Consider the following 24,992-nt stretch of genomic DNA (forward strand, 5'->3'; position numbering starts at 1 on the left):
GGTTGTTTTATTTCACTACCTCCCTGGAAACTCGTTATTTTCTGTAAATTCCTCGAGAAGATCATAGGGAATAATAATATAAACTCTAATAAACAGATTAATGCAGTATTTATTCAGAAGTATCATTGGATATGTCCTCTTTGAAAGTGATCTCGTTTTTTATTCTACGACTCGTATATCCGGAGTCATTACGTTCTTTCACGATTCCTTTGCCTTCAACTTTGGTTTTGGGCCTGACGCGGAATTTCTTTGTTTTAGTGTCTTCTCGCCGACTCGTATATCCGGATTCATTTCGCTCCTTAACTTTATAGTTATCTTTCCCTTCAACTTTGGGCTTAGGTTTGACCCGGAACTTCTTTGTTTTCGTTTCTTCCCGAACGATCTTCTTGCTTCTATGAACAGATCGTTGCCGGGTCTCTGTGGTTGTACTCACTTTGTTTTCATCGTCGCTAGGCACTTCTCGTTTTAAAGCGCTTTTGAATGTTTGTCCCCTGGTCGGCTCGTGCAATGAAAACGTTATCCTATCGTGATGTATCTATCGATTTAAAATGTTTCTTAATTAAAACTTATCTATACGCGACTAAAAACAAGCAAATATTATTATTAGCTAGTCTGATCGAGTTAATTTTGGAATGCAAAAATTACAAAAGGCTATCTAAGCAGATTCTATGTGATTTTCTAAGACCTTTCTCCTACATGTTAGATCACCTATTTTCGTCGCTTTAGGTATAGTACCACAAAACAATATCTTCCCAATTGGACATCTATGGTGATTGAGAAATATTTATTTTGAACTTATGTATTCAATTAAATAAGTCTTCTTACCCTATATTCGATAGTGACGAAACATTCTTCTTCATCATCACAAATGAGAGAGTTTACGTCAGCCGGTTTGGCCGCGTTTGCAGGTCGACGACCTACGCGCACAAATCGCCACAAAGAACGTATTCGCGGTCCACAAGAACGAACCATTTCGCTGACCTGAAAATTATTTCCGGTAGTAGGAAAATTATTTTTGCACAAAAGAATATAAGCGTAATATCTTCATTGAATGGTAAAGACTACATAGGATATAGGACATGAAGGACATTAGATTAATGATGCAAGTTAATTAAAAACCTAAAATAAAATTACTTTACCCTGTGGTACCACTAATGTAGTCGCCCGTGAACATATTTTTAGGAACTTTATAGGTAAGCACAAACCTGCCCTAAGATACACATAGTCGAATGATAGAGTACACAAAAAGATTTACCAATTAAGTTATTGGACTCTTCAAAACAGTCATATTTGTTCTGGTTTAATAAAAAAGAAGAGATTATAAATAATGAAATGTATAGCTTTTATTACAATAGAGTTCTGTAGAAAAAAAAAAACCAAATACCTTCATCTGCTCTGCCCCATCGCAAAACCCTCCATAGTGAAGATGGTGCTCCTCACCAAAACTGTTGATACACGCTCGATCATCGGGCGTTAGAGAGTCTATTTCAAACGCGCATTTTGGTAGAGTATCCGTACGTTCCTATTACAAAGAATTAAGTTGTGTCCGTTTCAGTATATACTATATTTTTCTCTATATCTGAACATGAGCTCAGAGTTAGCGCGCTGTTATGTTTAAAGACATAGACATTATAACTTGAATGCCGTCACCTACCTATACTCATGATGACGAAGTATCAATAGCATTAAAATTGTCCAGTTTAACGTAAGGGCTCATGAGTATTAGCCTACCTCTAGAAGTTATGAAATTACGAAACAAATAAATCAATATTTTTTTTATTGCTTAGATGTGTGGACGAGCTCACAGCCCACCTGGTGTTAAGTGGTTACTGGAATCCATAGACATCTACAACGTAAATGCATCACACACCTTGAGATATAAGTTCTAAGGTCTCAGTATAGTTACAACGGCTGCCCCACCCTTCAAACCGAAACGCATTACTGCTTCACGGCTGAAATAGGCGGGGCGGTGGTACCTACTCGTGCGGATTCACAAGAGGTCCTACCACCAGTAAATTCCTAATTCCTAATTGTAATATTGTAAATATTCCTAATTGTAGCTCCCGAACACAGTTTTCATTAATTATTCTTTAAAATAATTGAATAAGACATTTTCGTAAAAGAATCGATAAACTCACCCAACCGATATCGTCGCAACGCTTTGGCTCATCGTAGCAAATGTAATAATTGGTCGCTTTAGATCCATCCGTTCTTTTCTCGGTCGACCAAGTGTACCAATTCTCGCCGAACTTGAACATGCTATTGACATGACTCTGTTTGTAGATCAAGGGAAAGAGAAGTTCATTTGGGTGTAGTGGTTTCGTTTTCTCCGTTGTTGTTTTGTCATCTTCATATTCAGTGTGCTTCTCTGTCGCAACATTACGCTTTTTAATGAATGGCAAATAGGTAATATCTATTCCTTTCTTACGATCCCACGACTCTGTGCGACTAATATCTTCATCGTCCACCCTAGAATCCTCTTGATCAATAACGACTGGTTTGTCGTTAACAGCAAAAGCGATTTCGGTTAAGTAAATGCAAATAACAATTTGACTCGACAAACTCATTGTTCGAGCTCCAAGTAAACTCTGCAGCTATAGAACGCTCTTCTAATTAGATGTTGATTTAAACTCAGGAAGTGAATGTTAAGAGTGTACCGATAACACGTATGTTTGTAAATAAACTCAATTCAATTTACGGTTTTTTTTTTTAAATACGCAATGCTTCTTTTTAATTTAAAATTCGTCAATGGGTTTCTATTTCCTACGTTGATACAAACTAAGGTAAGTGCAGTGTGTAATAAAATTAAATGAAAACCATTTAAATAGATTATTGCTTTTATTTGGGTACAAAGTTGTAGAATATAAAATAAAAATACTGCATTTGGTATCGACCTTTCTCATAAAACTTTATGAAAATTAAGCATTTTGACAAATACATGTTTTACATCTATGAAATAAAAATTAAAGCATAAGATCTATAGACTAAATTTTATAATAATTATTCCTTTATCTATGTAGAAAATGTATAATTGTATAGTATAAATAAAAAAGCGATTGAAGTTTGGACCATTGTTAGGAATTTAAGTTTTCCATAGTGCTTGATATATAAGATCAGCATAAGAATTCGTATTTACAAGGTATAATTTGATTCTAATCGATATCTCGTTCTTAGCATTAAAGGTAAGAATAGCTTCACTAAGGCAGAAAGGGTGTTTTATTGTACATTATTAATATTAACACCTAAGATTACAAACTAATTATACAGCAGCACAAGGGAATGAGGATTCATTACAAAACTACATTTTCCTTAACTAATCGCTATCTTACTGTATTTAAACAAGAAAATAAGGCTAGAATCTCGAAATTTAAATGCATATAATACTTGTCCTACTTACACAAAAATAATAAGATATCTTTGTTTACATAATCTTAATATTGGGTCCGCGTGTGCTACAATCACAGCGTAAAGAACACATTATACCTATAAAATATTTATGAATTAAAACGTAGCACCTCAGCTAAGTGTTAACCTCTGAAAGTATAAACATCTATTACATCTTTAATATAATGATAACGTAAAAACATTCACTTCACTAGTCGTGTATAGTTTATGTGAGATTTGTTATAATACACTAGTAAAATTATTATTAATTAACTGTTCAATAGCTTTATTGGTAGATATATATTTGTGTGCGTATCGATTGACCGTCATTGAATTACAACGGCTACAGATTAAACTAAGTTTTTTACGCTGTGATTAAGCATGTGTCCACTGTGCAAGAACTAATCTATTCGCGAATCTATCGTAATAATATAATCAGTCTACTAGTGCTGTGTAATGCGGGTACCATCTCGCACAGTAGACACTGCTTTCATCGTCATTACATCGTGTACAGACAATTAGAACCGATTTAGCCAAATGTTACGTTTACCATTCTAAGTGGTTCTAAATCGACTGTAACATTTTAAAAGTGAATACTACCGTGTAACAATCTACTTCTCAAACAGAAATATGTACTTAAATCTAAATAGTGCTTACAATTTATATTAGGCTCGTCTCATTAAGCCGTTAGTTTTGATTTAAAGAGATTTTTTTATGACACTAATAAAGCCTTCATTCCGACACATACACTGCACACACAATTAATAATATTTTAAATCAATAAATAGATTAGATGTTTACAATATAATTTTTCGAGAATATTAATCGTTGCAGTGACTTTCAAAAAAATACGTGCTTCTTTAAAAATTCATTAATAAAAAACATTAATTTACAAGAATAGATTGTATGATTTATAAACTCCATAGTGTATCTAATATTAGTAATCATAATTATATAAATTTCAAGGTATATGTGAATCATACGATGTATGGTCACTGTATGTATCTGAATATAAGTGCAACTGTATATAGAAAAATTGCAACTCTCATAATAAATAATATAATATTACATTCGCAATAAAATATTGTCAGTATAACCTGCACGCTGCACGTTTCGCCTATAATAACACGAAAAACTACAGAAAATAGATTCAAATACTTTATTACTATTTTCGTAACAAAGTCCATATTTCGACTAACTCTGAAATTATAAAACTATTAAGTATTAACTATATTATATTCTTTATTATTCTAAGTACAAAAGGTTGTAAATCTTAATTTTTCTTTCTTTTTCGAATAACAAAAATTGTTTTGGAAAAGTACTCAAAAACGAAGAAATATAACTCAACTGTTTTAGTGAGAGTGATTGTCGACGGTCATATTGAATCAAAGACAGGAATAAAGAATGAGTGGTGTTCAAAGTCAGCCGATCGAGATTTAGGCAGCGAAGTTACTCTGGAGTTTTGTTCGCTTATATTGCGGGGTCTCGAAATAATGCATGGTTTTGTTGAACGATTATTATCTACCGTATACTCTTTTAATTCCAATACTTTGTTTACTGGTAACTGTCGTGGTTCACGCCTTTTAAGCCACGTTAAAAAAGGGATTTCTGTTTATATATTCCTTTAAACTATTTGTAATAATTGTTAACATGTGTAAAAAGTTATTGAATTTCGTTGTACACTGGTAGGCCTATTTCTTAGTATTCGATAATAAAAATTATATAATTTATCTCGAGCGATTATTATAGTATTTTATGTAAAGTTATTTGATCTATTTTGAAAAACATAAGCCAATGACTTTTGATACTGCACTTCAAAAACTGTAATATTAGGATTAACTAAATTTATAATTATGTATTTATATTTGTCAATATTAATTTTTTTGTTGTTTTAAAAATAACTTTAACTACATAACATCGTGAAACTGTTATTACTTAGTCTAGAGAAAGTCTTTATTTATTTCTAATAAAACCTACATTATATAATTCCATTTATGCTATACGGGATTCTGTAAGGCAGTATAATATTGCTTGTATGTAATGTAAGATAAAATAGGACTTTTCTATTATTTTATTAAAACTTAGCCACTATATTTGATTTGGTCTCACGATATTAGCGCGGTTTACACTTTTGTTTTCATAATAAACGATTGCAATGATAAAATGATATCGGTAAGTGTTTAGATGAAAGTGAATAACTTAGAAGTGAATTTTTCAACTTGAACTAACAAAAAAGGTAAGAAGTCATATAACGTCTAAAATAAACTATAAAATATATTCTTAGATATATTATGTATTACCGGATGTAGTCCTTATAATAAAAACGATATCATTTTTTTTTGTTTTACGTACACATATTGCATACGTCATCGGATGTAACACGTGGAATCTTTCTAATAATATTTACAATAGGGAAGAACAGTTTGCTTATGTCTATTAATTTAGCTGAGACGTGAAGAGAAAGCTATGAGCATAAAACATCGATTTTCAGTATGTATTTGCCGTGTACATATCGCAGGGCCATTGTCAATGTCGTATTTTAATATCGCTATAGATGTAGTGAGTAATTATTTTCCTACGGGAAAACTCGATCTTTAACGGAATACGATGACACTCGAACTGTCAATGAATGATCGTATTAAATGAGTGACATTTTCATATCTATTATTAAGGAACTTTATTGTTTAGTGTCAAATGTCAAAATGAATAATTTCATTGGACTTTTGGCGGGAACGCGAGGAGTAAAGTTGTGGGATTTGTTTTATTTTGTCTATTTAGTGTTTCTTCAGGTTTAAATGATTAATAACAGTGGTTTATTAACTGTTTAGTATCTGTGCAAGTGCGCAAATGTGGGAAAATGAAACAAAGCCGCTGAACGTAACTTCTTGGGATCCTCCAAAAAGTCCAAAAAGTCTCAGTAAATGACCACCATGTTACTGAGATTATATTTCATGCCATATATCATCTGTTCTCATCTCATTTCATTTCATGCCATGTTTCATATTAATCAGCGTCACTTCATTTCATAATATCATTTTTCATATAAAAAAAGTTTTTATTAAAATTAAAGTAAGACTTGACCTAAATAAAGGTCTTAGTTACCAGGTCATAAAATCCCTTAAAAAATTATAATTTCATTGTACTGAAGCTATTTGGGAGAGCACGATAAATACGAACTTTTCCGAAAAATTACGAAGGAAAATCTTCTCTCACTATACCTATAGATGCTAAAGGATTGCATTATTTAATTTGACGTCCCTCTGTGAACGTTCTCTGCTTCGAATAAAGAAGACGAAGCACTAACTGCATTTCTACATAAGCTACCCACCCTACATTTCAAACAGGAACGATGCGAGCTCACACTATTTTTTTCCCTCCTGCCTATGCTGAGAGCTTTGAGAGACTATTTCAGCGTAACCGTAACAAGTAGGTGAACTCACGGGGATCAAACTTGACGTCGATGCTAACACGAACCCTAGCAAGAGCCGTTCTTCGCAGAATCTGTCACCGGATCGGAAACGCGACCCACTGAGAAGAACCGGCGAGAAACTCAATGGGCTGTGTCTGTGGGCTAATTTATGACCGGTGCTTGAGGTACCTAAAAGCACCGTTAGTGGATCGGGAGGATCCGAAATGACATGTTTTGGGCGACGTCGACTGCTTTCCATTCCGTCCGCAGGATCGGGAATGCTCACACTAAGACATAGCAGCGGTAAAGGAAGAAATATATTATGAAACAATGGGAAATATTAAGCATAAAACATTAGTATCTCAGATAAACCTATTTGATTTTCAATATTGTTATATATTTACTAAATGCGTTTTGAAAACGACATTCAAAATTAATTCTATAGGCGCGTAAGCTTCACAAAGACTTTGCTTGCTGAGGTAGCTGGGCGGTTCAGGATTTTTTGGTACTTCACACGTATTGGCAACTATATCACTAGTAGATATCTGCATAATCCCCTAAATACTTATCCACCATCAATTGACCCGTTTGTAGGAAATACTTTAACGTGTGTGGAAACATTGTGGTGGACGATTTGAATTGCATGCCGGCGATCATTAAGGACGTTAATTTGTTATAACCGGTCAGTTTATTATCTATATTTAAGCATTTTAACTACCGATTAGACTAAGATCAGGCTGTTTTTATTTATCCCAACCTACCCGCTATACTAAATAAAAATATCGTCATTTATCAATCAAGTTTTGAAACGAAATTATATCATTGTTAACAACACGGGTATAGTAACCGGCAAACTTCTTGAGCAAATGACCTTGACTGCGCAGAACCGAATTTTAGATCACTTTGGTGGTGAGGGTGAGGCGCGACGGCAGGGGAAATCGTATCGAGCGCGTTATTGGTAGATCAGTCGAACCTTGCGTCCCGCACCGCGCCCTTGTTCCGCTTGCTCCCAAAAGTACGCTTGCGTACAGTGAAAAATCTATCGTTATTAATCGTTAAGTTATTTGTTATAATTGCTTGTTGACTTTGTTGCCATTGCTATTTGTTGAGTGTTTGTTGATTTTTTATAAAAAATACACTATGCCGCGACAAACTGGTGTAGTATTCAAAAGAAAGGGTAGAAAAATTGTGTACGACGTATATTGCTTCATTATAAAACAGGGGAAGAATTATATGGGAAAAAGTAAAACAGACTTCGGAAGCAACAAAAACATCCGTAAGTACTGTTAGGTGCATTATTAACGAAGCTAAAGGCTCTGGCTTGCTCGCCGTGTTTTGGACTCCGGGTAAGAAAAGATCAGGGAAGAAGAAAGTTACCGGAATGGATAGTTTCGTTCAATCTGTAATAAAAAGATGTAATCATAATAACTACATAACAAGCAGCGAAACTCCGTACCGTAGAAAGGCTTCAAAAAATTTAAAGAAGATATAAACTTTAATGGCTCGGTATGAAGTTTACAACAAATTATGAAAGAGCTAGGCTTCAGATGAAAAAAAACAGAAAATAATCGGATGCTGATAATTGAAAAAAATTACATTCGATTACTACGAATCCAATATCTTCAAAAAAATAATTAATTATAGACAAAAAAGTAGACCGAACCGACCGAGTTGTAAACTACACCGATGATCCCTATGTCGACTCATCACGATGATAGCAACTCGGGTGATAAAAACAGTGATGATGATGGTCAAGATTATGACAACGAAAAAAAAATTACAAATACCAGCTTCGCTTCAACTGAACCAAGACCTGGCAACAGCTCTAGTTTTGACTTAATAGAAGGAATATCTATTTTACCCCAAGATTAAATTATTACAATTATTAACCGATATTTTTTGTTGATGTTCTCATAAATATATAAATAAATACATATTTTGATTTTAATAATTTAATTGCATTATGACGCAGAGTAAATAATGTTTTTGCACGTGAGTGTACCATGCGCAAACTTACCCCCACTACGTCAACAAATGCTCAATAAGTTTGCCGGCTATTATAGGTTTGATATTACTTCAAATACTTTACGCTTTTTTTTACTTAGTATTTAGTATCATTGGACTTTTCACTAATAAAATACTATTATTCATTATGTAATGTATTTGAATGATAATATGGCATATTGCCATTGGAGATAGACGACTATATGCCATATACAATGGTTAGCAATTGTCACTCACGGATAGAGCAATGGCACAGCCAAGCCGCTGCCTAGGATAAAACGATATGTAGGACATGCTCATTAAAAAAACAATAAAGTCGTATACGACAGGACATGCTATTCACTTCGCACCTGCTACCTCAGGAAAATGAAAATATTTCTCAAACGAAATTAACAGTAACCCATTATTTCATATCGTCTCTTAATTTTTCCAATATTCCAATCCCGACACCTGTGACATGGCCTAATGTCAGAAATGACAGAAATTCGCGTATTGAAATCACTAGTGAGATTATGTAATTATTCAAAAATGATATAGGGCGCGTTAAGTTTGCGCTGGCCTCATTCCTATATCGGACGCAGAGCAATCATACATTCCTGTTTGAAATATAGCATACTTGCGACCCGCCCTCGCTTCGCTTGGGAAACTGTAATTTATTATTGATTTCTTCACTATCTAATGGATGTTATTATACATATAAACCTTCCTCTTCAATCACTATCTATTAAAAAAACCGCATCAAAATCCGTTGCGTAGTTTTAAAGATTTAAGCATATATAGGGATATAGGGACAGAGAAAGCGACTATGTTTTATACTATGTAGTGAAGTATAGTTTTCAATGTAATAATGGTTTAGACCTCACGGCCTCAAAATAGATCCATCTATGATAGCAATACAGCCCTGCGACATACATACACAGCAAATTTAGCATCAGATTGTAGCAGTTTATTTTACAGCTTTTTCATTAGCTTCATAAAATAGTGTTACAACTAAAGCTCAGCATGAAGCCGAAAATTCGCTTACGGGCTAATGTTCAAAAATTATAAAACGCGTTCAGTACCTATTTATTAATTTTTTTTATAATTCATTTTAATCAATGTTTTACCCTCGTGGCTTTTGCTGAGCGACCATTTTCGCTGAATTATAGTGATCGCGAAATTATGTATCAAAATAATACAAAATCGACATCTGAAGTAAGAAGTTAATCAATACGAAAAACATACTTATTGTTGTAAATACGGATCCGGATATCGATATTTATTTTATATCAAGCGGTGAAACGCTATTTGGTTTAAGCGACATTTTTGTAACGTTACAGCAGAGCAATTTAAAGTTTAAAATTAGGAAAAAATATCATAATAACAAAAAAAAACATTTTCAGCTATTTGAAGGGCAAAATTTAATTGTAGTAATTGAAGATCAATCAAAAACATCGAACTGTTAAATATCAAATAAAATACACCTTTAATTATAAAGATAAATGTGACATATTATGCAAAATGTCGCTTAAGCCTCCTCCTTTCACACCTCGATATATATACGACACCAAGCAACGGTCGTGTCAATCTACTTTTTTTAGTATAAATTATCGAAAAACTCAGAATATATTTACGCAAATTGCAACAGTTTAAAACGAAAAGGAACCCAAAAAATTTTTAAGATATCAATTTCGAAGTCACTCTAACTCAGCGATAAAGGTTAACGTAGTTATATTCTTAAAACTATTCTTTATGTATTATGTATATATAAACTATAAGTTTTTTTTTTTGTAATCTGTTCGTAGCATTTTCTAATATACCTTTTTTTACATATATATTATTATTTATTGTACTATATTGCAACGCTGAAATTCAATTCACAACTTTATTTATTTATTTTAAAGCATCGTATGTGTTAATATTATTTTATCTAATCTCTTTATATAATTGAGCGAATTCCTCTCGTTAAATACGTAAAAACATTACTTCAATCAATAACACGTAAACATTGTTCGTATCATAATAGTCAACTGTGATGACAAAATATTCGTTTGTATGTATCTTCACAGTTTCAGTTAATAAAACAGATGTTAAATTAGTTTTATTATTATTATGATAATCAAAATTAATACATTTAGATGTTCCAACGAATAGTAAAAAGCGATAAAAGTATTAATAAAAACATTTATACGATAAAACTTTACGACTAACAAAATAAATTTATACATACATACATATATATTATTATATATATAAGATTTATACTAACTAGGGCACTGACTTTATTTCATAAGTAACGTTTTCGATCACCACGAACAGATTACAGCGTACATACGTAATTATTGTTTATTTATATATATTTACGTAATAATATATTTCACACGAAAACGTATCGATGGTTATAAAAAAAAAATTGTCGGAAGCCGTGCGTGAAGGAGATCGGAGGGTGTAAAGCGATCTAAGCATTAAGTACAAAATAAGACGAACGCCTCCGTATGAAATATGAGGGTCATCGGGAAACAGCGTAACCAATGTTACAGTTCTAATCACTATTCGTACCGGAGCAAATATATATATCACTTAGCGACTAACGGAGCGATATCGAGAAACATTTCGAGATGCATTTTATATATATACACACAAACACACTTTGAACTTCTTTGATATAAACTAACTTTGGCTTCACAATTACATTGTTAATTAAAAACATTGCAACGTTTCAATCGCAAACGCAAAGCTAAAACAGTGCGGCTCCAATAGGCAAGTCGAATGATTATTTATTGTCTCTTAAAAATTTATGATGAATATATTAGTTAAACAAAAACATCATGTTGTTAACTATAGCATGAATGTCGCTTTGCGGGAAAGGGATAGAGCATCACACTCGTCTCCACTCTCCATAAAAACTTACAAACACATAAACTAACTTTTCACAGTTTAATTTATTTATAATAATAACCTACATATCATATTTGATAAGGTATTTGATTTCAAACGTTAATTAAAACTCAAATATTAGTAGATACAGTAATAATTACATTTATAAAGCAATAGCCTTTTAGAGATACTTTTGGATCACGTGACATATATTATGTCTGAATGAATCTGAATCATTTCTATTATTTTATTTATTTAAATTAAGAATCGATAATATTCATAGTTCAACTAATTTCGGACGTTATAAAAACGACGAACTTTTTTAAAATATCAAATACCCTATTAAATCGATATAATAATGTTGCAGACGTATCGATTGAAACGACCACGACACTTGTCGACTATTGTTCGCAAACGCAACGAGCGGGACTTTTTGGCGGGAACGCGAGGAGTGAAGTTGTATGATTTGTTTTATTTTGTCTATTTAGTATTTCTTCCGGTTTAAATGTGTAATAACAGTGGTTTATTAACTGTTTAGTATCTGTGAAAGTGCACAAATGTGGGAAAGTGAAACAAAGCCGCTGAACGTAACATCTTGGGATCCTCCCAAAAAGTCCACTGAAAAAGTCTTAGTAAAAATGACGACCATTTCACTGAGATTATATTTCATCCCGTATCATCTCATTTCATTTCATTTAATTTCATACCAATTGATTTTTATTATTGATAAAATGTAAATACTTAAAAAAGCGAATTATAAAGATCTTATTACTTTACACTGGCCAATGCACGAACCGTGCCGGAGCCAAATACTAAAGACGAAGCACATCGAGCACACACACACACAAAGAAGTTCAAAGGTCGCCCGCGAGCTCAGAACCTCGTCTCCGCGACGTGTTCGTCGATCGCGTAGCATCTGCATCCCGGGTCCCGACCGTCGCTCCGACGCGATCGCTATTCCGCGCCCGGGAACAGAGTCGGGCAGTGGACGCGCCTGGATCACGTGGTCGCGTAGTTGAGACTCTTGCGCTGCAGGAAGAGATGGATCTCACCGAACGTTGGCCGGTCCAGTTCGTCTCTCCGCCAGCATTCCAGCATCAGCTCGTAGAGGTCCCGGGGACAGCCGGGGGCGCGGTCGACACACTCGAACATACCGTCGTCCGCTTGTAAGTGCGACAGATTATCCAAAACCTGTAACAGATAAAAATTATCATCTTCTATTATATCTATACTAATATATAAATCTACAGTAGTTTTTACGGATGTTCCGTTATAACTACTGAACCATGCATCCGATTGACTTGAAACTTGGTATCCATGTAGAAAATACATGTGTTTAATGGATAGGCTAATATTTATATGAGTGTTGGACTCCCTAATAATAATGTTAATTTTAAATGCGCAGCGAAGCGGGCGATTACGACTATAATAATATATAGACATCGAATCAACGCTTAACGAACGAGGTTCAAATAATCAAACGACAGCTAAAAATTAAGTTTTTTTTTCTAATCTATGCTGATAGTCTTGAGAGGCTATTTCAGCTTCGCCTTAACCTGTAAGTGAGTTCACGGGCTTCAAACCGGGAGAGTTGCTAACACTGATACCTTGATATACGAATTCCAGATCTCAGTTTTTAAAGTACAACGCATTACTGCTTCACGGCGGAAATAGGCGTGGCGGTGGTACCTACCCGTGCGGACTCACAAGAGGTCCTACCACCAGCAATTCCTCATTAATTTTAATGTCACTGTACCCAAAACGTTTTCAAAGGTCGTCAGTCAATCGTCTCGTACGTACCTCGCAGTCGGTTAGGTGCTCGTAGGGGCGCCGTCGGCAGAGCGAGTATATCTCGTGAAGGGTGACCGCGAACGCCCAGACGTCGCTCTTGGTCGTGTACTTTCCCCGGAGCACCGACTCCCAGGCCGCCCAGCGCAGAGGCAGCGGTATGCGACCGTCCACTTTATAATAGTCGCAAGTGTACGCCTCGTTGTCGGTGCCGAAGTCGCTTATTTTAATTTGATAACCCTTCCCGATCAGACAATTCCTGGAAAGTAATTAAAGAATAATTGAATATGCAATTTCGAAAAGGGCACATGTCGCATATTTTGTCAAATACGTTTTTTCATATACCTACATATAGTTTTAAGGCTTCTTACCTACACCCATTTTATAATAATTCCAGTAATTTTCACTTGCTAATTAACACTAAAATATATCTTAAAAGTTAATATTTTAAATTTTACACTGCTCTAGAAAATAATCAGTTTTTTTTTTTCATTTCCTGAACATTTTACGTTTTCAGAGATGTGCCCTTTTCGAAATTCCATATTCAGTGAATGTTTTCTTTTTGAAGTGAAAACTTCTTTAGAATCGTTGTGATTTCAAACCGGATGCAACGGAAAAAACGACAGGTAAGAGACACAAATACAAAAATGTGTAGGATGAAGCCAGCAAAGAATGAGACAGAAATATACATACTATTTAATACAGCGCTATCTGTGAGATTTTTTAATACTAACGTGTGTATGAAAGCTCTTGTAGTGAATTTTAATTTAGGATTATACGTGAAATTAAAATATCAATTCACAGAGGGCGCTACCTTACAATTATTTACTAATGACAAAATTTTACATATACTTAAGACGTTTAGGATAATTGTATTTTAATTTTGGAAGGTTTCACTTCTACCACGTGTGAATTGCACACACTTTGTTTTTTTTATTGCCCGAGCAGGCAGACGAGCACACGGCCCACCTGATGGTAAGTGGTTACCGTCGCTCATAGACGTCAGCAACGCCAGGGGCAGAGCCAAGCCGCTGCCTACCGCTTAATACTCGGAAACACCGTGGAGGGGAGCTCATTCCAAAGCCGGACGGTACGTGGCAAAAAATGTACAGAATTCTCAATGTCCTTTTGTTGCGTTCTCGATTTTTATCATTTTTCTCCTACCTATACGCTTGTAGCCTATTCCAGCAACGCCCGAATGGGTAGGTGAGCTAACGGACTCAACCTGAGAGAATGTGTTAACGCTAACCCTAGCAAGAGCAGTGTTTGGCAGAATCTACTACCGGAACGGAATCAAGACCCACTGAGAAGATCCGGCGAGAAACTCAGTGGGCTGTGTCTGAGGGTAAGAGTGTTGGACTCCCTAATAATAATGACAATAAATAATAATGTTAATTTTAAATGCCCAGCGAAGCGGACGAGTACGGCTAGTGTTTAATGTTTATTAGAGTTAAATACTGCTTAAGACAACAAACGGTACCTAGCTGCTAAGTCCCTGTGAACGAAATTGAGCGATTCGAGGTATTGCATTCCGGCGGCTATCTGTGTGGCAATGTGCAGGAGCGTGGCTGCCGTCGGCGGGATAGCAGCCCGCAGGAACGCGCACAGGTCTCCGAGCTCAAGGTACTCCAGCACCACGGCGAGGGGCGGCGAGCGACACGCGCCCAATACCCTCGCGAGGTGAGGGGAGGACAACGCGGCCAATATGCGGACGTCGCGTTCGAACTCCTCCCTGATTCAATAACACGACGTGATTTAATATAATCAGAATTTGGCGCTCGGCTCCGAACACGAGACTATATGTAGTGACGCAACAAATATCATCAACAAGTATGAATTACGAGTTCATTTAAAAAACAATACCTACTTCAGAACAGTGTTTTTTAGTAAACAAAAAAACACATCCATTCTGGGGAAAAAATTACCCGACATTAAAAAAGATACATCACGTTATTATTCTATAAGTTGCAATCTGAAACGGCGGAAGGTTTTTGACCACAAAAACATTTCCTTGTTATTGATTTGAAAATGGAAATAAATAAACTTTTTAATTGATTTGGATAAAACACAGGGAGATACTCGGTTACTGAGTTAGTATTATATATATTTATATTACTAATGTTCAAATTGAGTAAGTGTAATAAAATAAGATACTTCATTCCGTTGTTATGCGTTGCATCACTATATATTTTTTTGTTTGGACTCAACCCAAAATACCTATTTTCTATATTGAAACCAGGTAATTTGTGTATAAAACTCGTTGAAGTGAACCGAGCGTACACCTTAATCCAACCATCGAAAGCACGTTAAGCCATACAAAGGAATTCACTGTACAGAATGCATGCAGTAAGCCAAAACTATTTGTTTCAACTAACAAAATCGCGACGTTTGGTCCTATTGCGAATTATACTAAATGTCTTTATACTTAATCCATTGTTAAAAATTAACGACACTATTTTATGAACGTATTAGTAGTAAAAAACATCGTAATGTTTGCTACAAAAGCGTTTAAGATTAATAGGTCTTTTCTTACATCAAAAGTAATGTACACAAAAAAAAATTACTAAATTCACCATGGTTACGAAAAACAAAAACATTATGAAGAATGGATAGTGTGTAAGACACAAATAATTGATATTACTTAATTTATCATCAATACTTTCAGTGGTGGTAGGACCTCTTGTGAGTCCGCGCGGGTAGGTACCACCACCCTGCCTATTTCTGCCGTGAAGCAGTAGTGCGTTTCGGTTTGAAGGGTGGGGCAGCCGTTGCAACTATACTGAGATCTTAGAACTCATATCTCAAGGTGGGTGGTGGTGGCATTTAGCTTGTAGATGTCTATGGGCTCCAGTAACCACTTAACACCAGTTGGACTGTAAGATTGTACATGAATATATGCAATAAAAAAAAGTATTAACCACGCTAAACTTAAACATCAAATTCATGCATGCGTGATTTTACAACATACTTATAATAAGTTAAGATGTATTAGGAATAGAGCTATAGGCGGCGCATTCAAAACAAACAAAAAAACATCTATAGAACTATGGCTCATACATGATATACCTCTCCTTGAGCGTGGCGTCGTGACATAAGAATTTGACGGCCACTAATCTCTTCTCCGACGTAATGGCTCCGTTATATTCAGGCACACCGTCCGCTTCCGCTACGTAAACCTGATGTTTTCGTTTCGTAATATTAATCAGTTTTCAATCGAAATACACGACAACACAAAACGATTTTCGACAAAGCTGACATAAGCTGCTATCGATATTGCAAAACAAAAATAATCGTCAAGTATTTTTGTTCATATAATTGTAGTACCAATGTTTTCATGAACACGCAATGTAACCACATTTTTCGATTTGTTTTCCATTGCGTGCTGTCAAAATTAAAATTAATGCAATAGATTTTTCTATTTTATTGAATGTGTTCCTGTGTAAGAGGTTATTTTATACAATCACTGCCCATACTATAACAAATGTGAATGTATTATTCAGTGGATGCCAACTGAGGAAAAGTGAACACAAATAGCTTTGTGGCTATTTGTATAGCTTTCGGCAATACTGAAAATAGTGCTTTTTATACGCCAATATCGGTTTAAGTTCTGATGTAGGAACATTTTTTTAAGAAGAAAATACTTACCTTTTACTTTATTTTCGAAAAACACGATGAAGGTATATAATAAACACATCACACATCAAGTTAATTTAATAAAAATCAAATACACTAACTTTATAGCTTTGTGTAATTACTGCTGGTAGATAGATCATGTTGTGATTTCGTATCGGTAAGTATCACAACCATGTTTGAGGCATGAGACAACAATTATACAATATAATTGAGACTTGAGGTGAGGTAGCGCAAAGGCGGATCCAGCTTTGGCGCCAGGAGGGGGTCACATAGTCGTGGGCAAGTTAAGAACTTATAATTTAATTTTGATAACAATAGATAATAAATAAATCATGATGTTCTTCAATTAGTCCAAGTTAGTTCAAGTCCTGGAACTAGCTCAGGGGGGGGGTCATGACCCCCATGCCCCCCCCCCCGCCTGGATCCGCCGTTGAGGTAGCGGAACAAATTTTGTATTTTCAAACTTTATCACAATAGGTGTGATTAATATTATATTTTTATAGACAATACAAATTCTAGTAGTATTATTTGGGCATTTAAGAATATTAACTCCATTTTTGTCATGATTAAATTGAAACTAAATATGTAATGATTAAGCAATGAACATTTTGAAATGTGAATGCAACGAAAAGCGTAGTGTGAACAGCTCGCCATCTCTTTCTAACACAGCCGCGTTACACTAGCGACGTCGTTACGAAACGTTATGTTATGCCGTCTCTTTCTACCGCAGCTGCGTTACATTATGACATTTACCCCTTACATTGACTTCTAAAGTTTATTTATTTATACAATGAATTTGCTGTATTTGATTTCGGGATAACAAAATCATTTTTGTAATGACCATATTTAATTGTTTGACGCTAAGTACGTACGGTTCCGAAGGCGCCCTCGGCTAACTTAGAGATCATCCGGAGTCTGTGCCTCGGGAACTCAATAACGTTAGTAGTTTCGAGGCGTCTCTTCAGATCCAACAATATTTCTTGTTGACTCGGCGACTGAAATAATGATGGAACAATGAAATTCATTTAATCATAAAGCAATTGGTGAATTCAACATTAATCACATCTATATTTAAATATACAAAGGCAGTGTTTCTTTTGTTTTCTTTAGTAACTCTTAAATGAATTTTGCGTTATCAGCAATAAAATAGGAACACGTTTTTATACATAGGCACAGGAAAAAAATATAAGAAAAAATTAAATTATTAAATAAAATATATAAAGCGAATCTAAATCTTGAAACATCAGTGATTGTGGTCGATTTTCGATCATTGGGCGAATACTAACTACTCTTATAAAAAAATAAATGATTTTATTTTATACATTTCACGATGGTCTCAATGAGGTGACAGTGTTTAATTAATATATCATTTAAATATAATCAAGGTGGCGGCATACATGGTGTCTATGGACTCATCGACATACTTTTATACTAAATTCATGCATCCATCGCTGCAAAAAACATACGTGCAGTTGACACGTAATAGCAGTGATACCTTCAGAAGTATTATATCTCATTCTTTCGCAGGCTAAATACGTATATTTGTCTCTTTCGGGTGTCATTTTTTCGTTTCATCTAGCTTCAAATCCCAACGGTGCCAAAGCAGTTTCCAATTCAATAAAGCAATTCATTTTACCAAAACGCACACACTATACAAACTTAAATATCAATTTATTGTTTAATGGCAACATGACCAGATGAAAATATCGACGCAAAACTATAACTTAATATTACGTATAAAGGTCAAGACTTACTCTCGTGCTTTGTTTGGATCGTACGGAAGGATTGAGGGATCGTCTCGTTCCGAGGTCAGGTAACGTGTCCATCGGCTCGCCAACAAGCTCGGTAGCTTGCTGGGAAAGCGTTTCTCCCATCCTCTTCGTTAACAACGGAGCCGAACTCAATTCTGGTACCGCATAATCGTAGTTCGAACTGTCTGCTCAAATTTAACGTACATATACAAGTTAAAAAGAAATTGTTTTTATGTCATAATGTGATTCATGTGTATCCGTAAATACATTCTATCTCCCTCTCTCTCTCTCTCTCCCTCTTTCTCTCTCTCTCTCTCGCTCTCTCTTTCTTTAATACAATCGTTAGAGGAGGATGAACAATTAGTTAGATTTCCTGGCGGATATAGTGCAAAATATATGCGAAGTGCTATCAAGCGCACGTCTAGAATCATGGACTTGCAATGCACTTAAAATTAACAATGTAGTCGTCAGGGGTCTAATTATATTGATCAATCATGTTTACAGCTCGTGATACTCTTAGTAATAAACGGGTGACTACAGTAATTATCTGGTGATTATATTCTTTGATATTTATTGATATTTGGTAACATTGATGAAACAATTTAAGCTGTGAACGTCTTGAGGTATGCGAATGAAGCGTTTCATATTACGTGAATTGAAAAGATGTTGTCTCTTTCCCGCAAAATGTCAGTATAGTTTATATTATGTAACGCAAAACTTCTGACGTCACATTTTGCTATAGTGCTCTCTCTGTCTACCATGAAATCTAATTATTACATTATAGTACAACAATCTACTATTGCTATTGTATTTTCAACTAATTATTGCTGTGAGATAAAAATAATTGACCCTATAAATTTATTATACTTACCAGAGAGCGCGGTGTTGGAGTCCTTAAAATCTTTCATCTCGAGCAGGACCGTGCTGTAACTAAAGTAGGGAGCGCATTTGAGAGCCTGATAGGGCTCCTGGTACTCGTCTGACTTGACATCGAGACCGCAGTCTAAGATCATTTTGTTCTCGGGTAGCATAGACGTACCGCACCCACTGTAGCTCTCAACGGCCCGTTTCTGCGAGACAGCCGACTTCGCAAGCGGAGAAGCGAAACACTTCCTATGTTTGTGTCGGTGTATTATAAGGAATATCGCAACGGCCAACAGTATGACGAGAGCGGTCAACACTCCCACGACAATCGCGACGTACAGCGGATCTTCCTGATGGGCCGTCGAAATAGGTACCTCTTTACTTGAAATCACTTTCGTTTTATCCTTACTGACCGGTGGCTTCATACTTTCCGGTGTGTAGTTGCCCTGAGCTACGTCTGTAATATAATTTAATTGAAACGATATTATAATTCCCTATGAAAATGGTATATTCTAGTAGACATTTGTTAACCGAAAATTATATAGAATAGTCGTACACCGATACTGCTATCCCGTTTTAGATACAAGCAGTTTTAAATGTTATCAATTATAAGTGCCACTATTTTATTTTATATTAATGATTTATTTAAATGTAATAAACCAATACTTCTAATGGAATTTTATTTATTATAAATCGAAGCAAATAAAAAACAAATAACAGCGCATGACGTCATATGTGGCTAATCATTACTAGTTTATAACCTATTGTTAGTTTATATTAACTTTGAATAACGTCACACGTCATTCATGATTTTACAAGAGTTTACGTGACATTTAAAAAATGAGTTGTCTCTATTGATAAAAATACAGACCTGAATCAAAAACGATCTCGCTAACAAGTATCCACCTCGCGGCAAACTGAAGTTCGATCCGCACCCACTTCCCTATTCTATGGTGTAGCTTAATGCTCACGTTACGAGCGTTCTCGAAGATCTTGTCTTGAACGTATGTATAGTGGATAGGTTCGTCTTGAAAGTGACGGCCGCCGATCGAAAATGATATAATTGCTTCAGAGAACACCTAAAAAGAACATGCTTTGTAGGACGTCCGTATTTTCAACAAACACGATGCGATAGTAATGTTTACGAATACGTACTAGTACATCCCTCATGAACTTATTATTACAAAATATATGTACAGCGCTGAACTCGCGGACTTTGTCGAATTCGAATATGATGACCGGGGGATCTGGTCTCGAGTCGTTTCTCCAGCCGACCCAGGCGGAGTTCTTAGAGGCTTCTCGGATGTCGTCGCTTCCGAACTGACCGTCCACCAGCTGACCCAAGCCCCCGCGGAGCTCCTCGCCCCACTGACCGTCGTAGATCATGTCCGTGAGTTCGATTCCATTACTACGTCTATCGCCTTTAGGCATCGAATACGAAACCACTCCCACTGAGAACAAATCATTAGAGAAAACTTAACATAAAAAATTGTTTCTATTTTTTTTATTGCTTAGATGGGTGGACGAGCTCACAGCCCACCTGGTGTTAAGTGGTTACTGGAATCCATAGACATCTACAACGTAAATGCATCACACACCTTGAGATATTAGTTCTAAGGTCTCAAGTATAGTTACAACGGCTGCCCCACCCTTCAAACTAAAATGCATTACTGCTTCACGGTAGAAATAGGCAGGGTGGTGGTACTCACCCGCGCGGACTCACAAGAGGTCCTATCACCAGTAATTACGCAAATTATATTTTTTTCAAAATTGTTTCCAACTAAAAATGTTTCATTATTCTGTAATGATCCTGATTATTTTGTAAAATATTTACTTTAGAGACACGTACGAATCAATGTATGCATATATTGGCAATTATATGATGTTAGCTAAACAACATAGATGTTATCGGCGCCTATTACCCAAGCTACAGTAGCACCCGAGCGGTTACAAGGTTTCAATTAAGTCAAGCTGGTTTTAGCTTCCACAACTATAGCTCTGCACTTTAGACATATACATAATAATATTATATCAGTTTGCGGACTAGCCTCCAGAGATAGTAATTAATGCACCACGGATATTATAATGTAAATCTAACCAAAATATAACATGTGAAAAATAAAAGCACGAGTCTAAAACGATAGCTTTACTAATGATTTGTATGTATTTGGGTGTGAATTCGAAAAACACGTAAACTCCAGTGGTTTTAAGTAAATTTTTAAATCATACAACGACAGAACCGTACATACCAAATGTCGAACGCAACAAAAATATCGTTGGCGAATGTAAAAAGCATGCATCCACTTAGCAATGCCACGGTTACATCGTGCCACAAAAATAATGTCTAGGGAATACAAAATAGTTAAGATCGTTTACTGGAAGCCGTTTGCTGTGAGAATTCCGAGAAAGTGTTATGTACATGCAAACAAATTATAAATTAAAATTTAGAGACACAGTGTTGCGGCGCCTGTTTTTTTTTGTATCTACTATACTCAAATAGTCGTAAATAGTATTGAAGTTTAAAGTAAAATTTTACTTTTATACAATTACTTAGAAATGAATCAACGAGATAATTATAATTTCGTATATTATAAAAGAATATTAATCTGTTTGAAAAACACAAATTTGTATGTATATTTTGAAGACGTTTTAATCGGGTTTTTAGTGTGAGCAACCCGTCTAAGCTGCGTACATAGAGTAGTTAGTTAGTTCTTAGCCCAATTAATCGCTCGACCAGAACGGCCGGTTCAATGACTTAACGAAACGACAGTATGTAAAGTCAAAGCGTAAAACAATCATGATCAATCTTATCGTAAAGCAGACCCATAAAGCTATCAACGATCGCTTAAAATTCAGATCGTACAGCAGATTGACAGTTACAAAGAATGTATGTGTCCAAAAAGAATTTATATACGCGCAATAATAGTAATTTAAGAGCTGCAATATTTTCTCGTCAAACGTCCGACACTGCACCGGCTATGATTCAATGACATTGCATATTATTTATATTCAACACGCATGTTCAGCGGGCACCTGGCTAGAATACCTATTTACACAAGCGGAGATGTTTCAATGCGCCTGTACCGGGATACGAGAGTTTGCTTTACACGATTACTTATTGTACGTAGCAAACACGAGATGTAATCAGACATAAATCTATTGAAATAAAAGGAATAAATCTCATTTTCGCGATTGCTTGAACTACATACAGATGGGGCCGTTAAGCAGTCATGTGCTCATCTGTTCCGGTTCGTAGTACAGGATAGCCACTTAGATAATGCAACTGAGACTTGATTTTATTAATTTTTTTTTATACTACGCTGATAGCCTTGAGTGGCTATTTCAGCTTCACCCTAACATGTAGGTAAGCTCACGGGGCTCAAACCGGAGTGTTGCTAACATTGGCCCTGACAAGAGCAGTGCTTCGCAGAATCTACTACCAGATCGGAAACGCGACCCACTGAGAAGATCCGGCGAGAAACACAGTGGGTTGTGTCTATGGGTTAATTTGCTCGTCGAGCCCTTCGCCGCAACGACGGGTTCGACAAAGACGGTGACCGGGTACATTCATGCTGTGGTGTAATGTCACCAAAATCTATTATACATTTCAGTTCGATCGTCACCTGTCCGTTTACAGCGAAAAAATACATGAATTCTAGAAAATACTTCTTTGGTAACGTACTATGAGAAGCTTACCTAAAATTACAGTTCGGAAACCTTAGCTTTCGTGTTCAATGTCTAAAAGCAACAAACAACAAAGGCAATTTCGTAGTTTTCTTTGAAACATTTAAACTGTGCTAGTGCACAAAAAGGGCGAAAGGCAAAACAAAAAAAAATTAGCTATTACGTAAAACATACAGAAAGAAGCAAATTACGGCATTAATACACGTACATGGTATTAGCTCATGCAATTTGCCTGTTTTTGCTTACTAGCTGGCGCCATGTCCGGTAACGGAAAGTCCTTTTCGCCATTTAGAAATAGCAACATTGATTCGTGTTGCCGTGCTACTTAAAAGCACGATAGTTGATTAGATGCTTTATGGAAGACCGCGAATGGGCTTGTAGATCGTAAGCATGATTGTGATATTACAGAGACCTGTCATTAAGCATAGTAAAGACTTCTAGTAGGCGTAGACGAGCCGTGGTCATAATTCATTTGTAGTATGTGATTTACTTAAACAAGGTATGAGATACGTCGTTATAATCAGCTTGCGCGTGACGTGTTCGTCGCGTGAACATATAGAACCTACCACAACCTGTTATTAAAGTCTGGCATCGCACGACACCTTATCTACAATTCGTTTTAAATGTTCCAGAAGTTAAAAGAAAAATTCACTTGTTATACCTTCCTTTTTATAAATCGAAAGCGACATTACTTCTGCGAATGTGTTTAAGATTGTCATTACAGATTATAGAAAAACAGAAGTAATTTATAGTTTACACTTACCGCTCCAATAGCATCCATACAATTCAACTCTCATACAAACAGTCCGTCTATGCGAACTGTAAGGAATGAAACGAACTTTGGACGCCCAGATCGGCGGCTCTAGATGATTCTTCTTTTCCAAGTATGTGTTAGTATTACCGGTCAGTTTCTAAAATTAATATTATTTTTCATTTCTTACGAAAATAAACTTTGTTTTTGATAAACAAAACAATACTTGTTATACGAAATATTTCTAATGGAAAATTGATACTGACCTCTTGGCCGTCTAAGCTCCTGTATCGTACCCATTTCCCAAGTTTAGGGCGCCAATATTCAAGTACGTAGGCCTCCGCGTACTCTTGACCTTGGCCGTTACCGAAACGACCCTGGGTGCCTGCACCGGTGATTACGTGTACAGTGTGAAGGTCAATTTCTAGCCACTCTGTGGATTCAGTCGTGATTTGGGATCTAGGACACCATGCACCTCCTTTGATGTCTTGATTTAGCCTGACAAAACGAAGACCAACTGTTAAGAGTTCGATTTTATAAAGCACTAGCTGACCCGGCAGACTTCTTAGTACCTTAATTGATAAATTAAAGACCTAATATTTTGTATAAAATAAACTTAAAACAAACAAACGGAATCCGTCCGATGGGGGACACACCAAAGGAAAAACAAAATTGTTATTTTTATTTAATTCCGAGCATTTTCATATTTATCTACCTTTTAAACCTTCGTTGGTCTTCCACAAATAATTCAAGACCAAAATTAGCTAAATCAGTCCAGCCGTTCTCGAGTTTTAGCGAGACTAACGAACAGCAATTCATTTTTATATATACAGATTATATAAACAATTCAAATCAATTCAAATCGTGT

General features: G+C 35.7%; 2 protein-coding genes across 5 annotated transcripts in view; both read right to left on the bottom strand.

The window, feature by feature from the left end:
• Window positions 1-91: 91 nt before the first annotated feature.
• On the bottom strand, window positions 92-2,789 carry LOC114244497 (uncharacterized). The gene is made up of 4 exons (XM_028176327.2): window positions 2,139-2,789; window positions 1,385-1,522; window positions 826-981; window positions 92-535 (listed from the first exon to the last, which is right to left on the bottom strand). Exons 1-4 carry the CDS (start codon window positions 2,565-2,567, stop codon window positions 110-112), a joined length of 1,149 nt encoding a protein of 382 aa, XP_028032128.2. The 5' UTR covers window positions 2,568-2,789; the 3' UTR covers window positions 92-109.
• Window positions 2,790-2,819: 30 nt separating this feature from the next.
• Tkz (tyrosine kinase-like protein) overlaps window positions 2,820-24,992 on the bottom strand; it is a 56,438-nt gene continuing 34,265 nt past the window's right edge. For 3 of the 4 annotated variants that reach the window (XM_089728145.1, XM_028176338.2, XM_089728142.1), the window contains exons 4-14: window positions 24,391-24,622; window positions 24,137-24,284; window positions 20,845-21,140; window positions 20,561-20,768; window positions 19,697-20,146; window positions 18,829-19,010; window positions 17,947-18,069; window positions 16,499-16,617; window positions 14,922-15,173; window positions 13,454-13,700; window positions 2,820-12,844 (exon numbers count right to left, since the gene is read on the bottom strand). In XM_089728145.1, coding sequence (XP_089584271.1) covers window positions 12,653-12,844; window positions 13,454-13,700; window positions 14,922-15,173; window positions 16,499-16,617; window positions 17,947-18,069; window positions 18,829-19,010; window positions 19,697-20,146; window positions 20,561-20,768; window positions 20,845-21,140; window positions 24,137-24,284; window positions 24,391-24,622 — 2,449 coding nt within the window. In that variant the 3' untranslated portion in view covers window positions 2,820-12,652. The remainder of the gene's footprint in view (window positions 12,845-13,453; window positions 13,701-14,921; window positions 15,174-16,498; window positions 16,618-17,946; window positions 18,070-18,828; window positions 19,011-19,696; window positions 20,147-20,560; window positions 20,769-20,844; window positions 21,141-24,136; window positions 24,285-24,390; window positions 24,623-24,992) is intronic. The other variant, XM_089728147.1, reaches the window with a different exon arrangement.

This window comes from Bombyx mandarina, chromosome 01, assembly GCF_030267445.1.
Source record: "Bombyx mandarina strain Sakado chromosome 01, ASM3026744v2".
In the NCBI taxonomy this organism is placed as follows: Eukaryota; Metazoa; Arthropoda; class Insecta; order Lepidoptera; family Bombycidae; genus Bombyx; species Bombyx mandarina.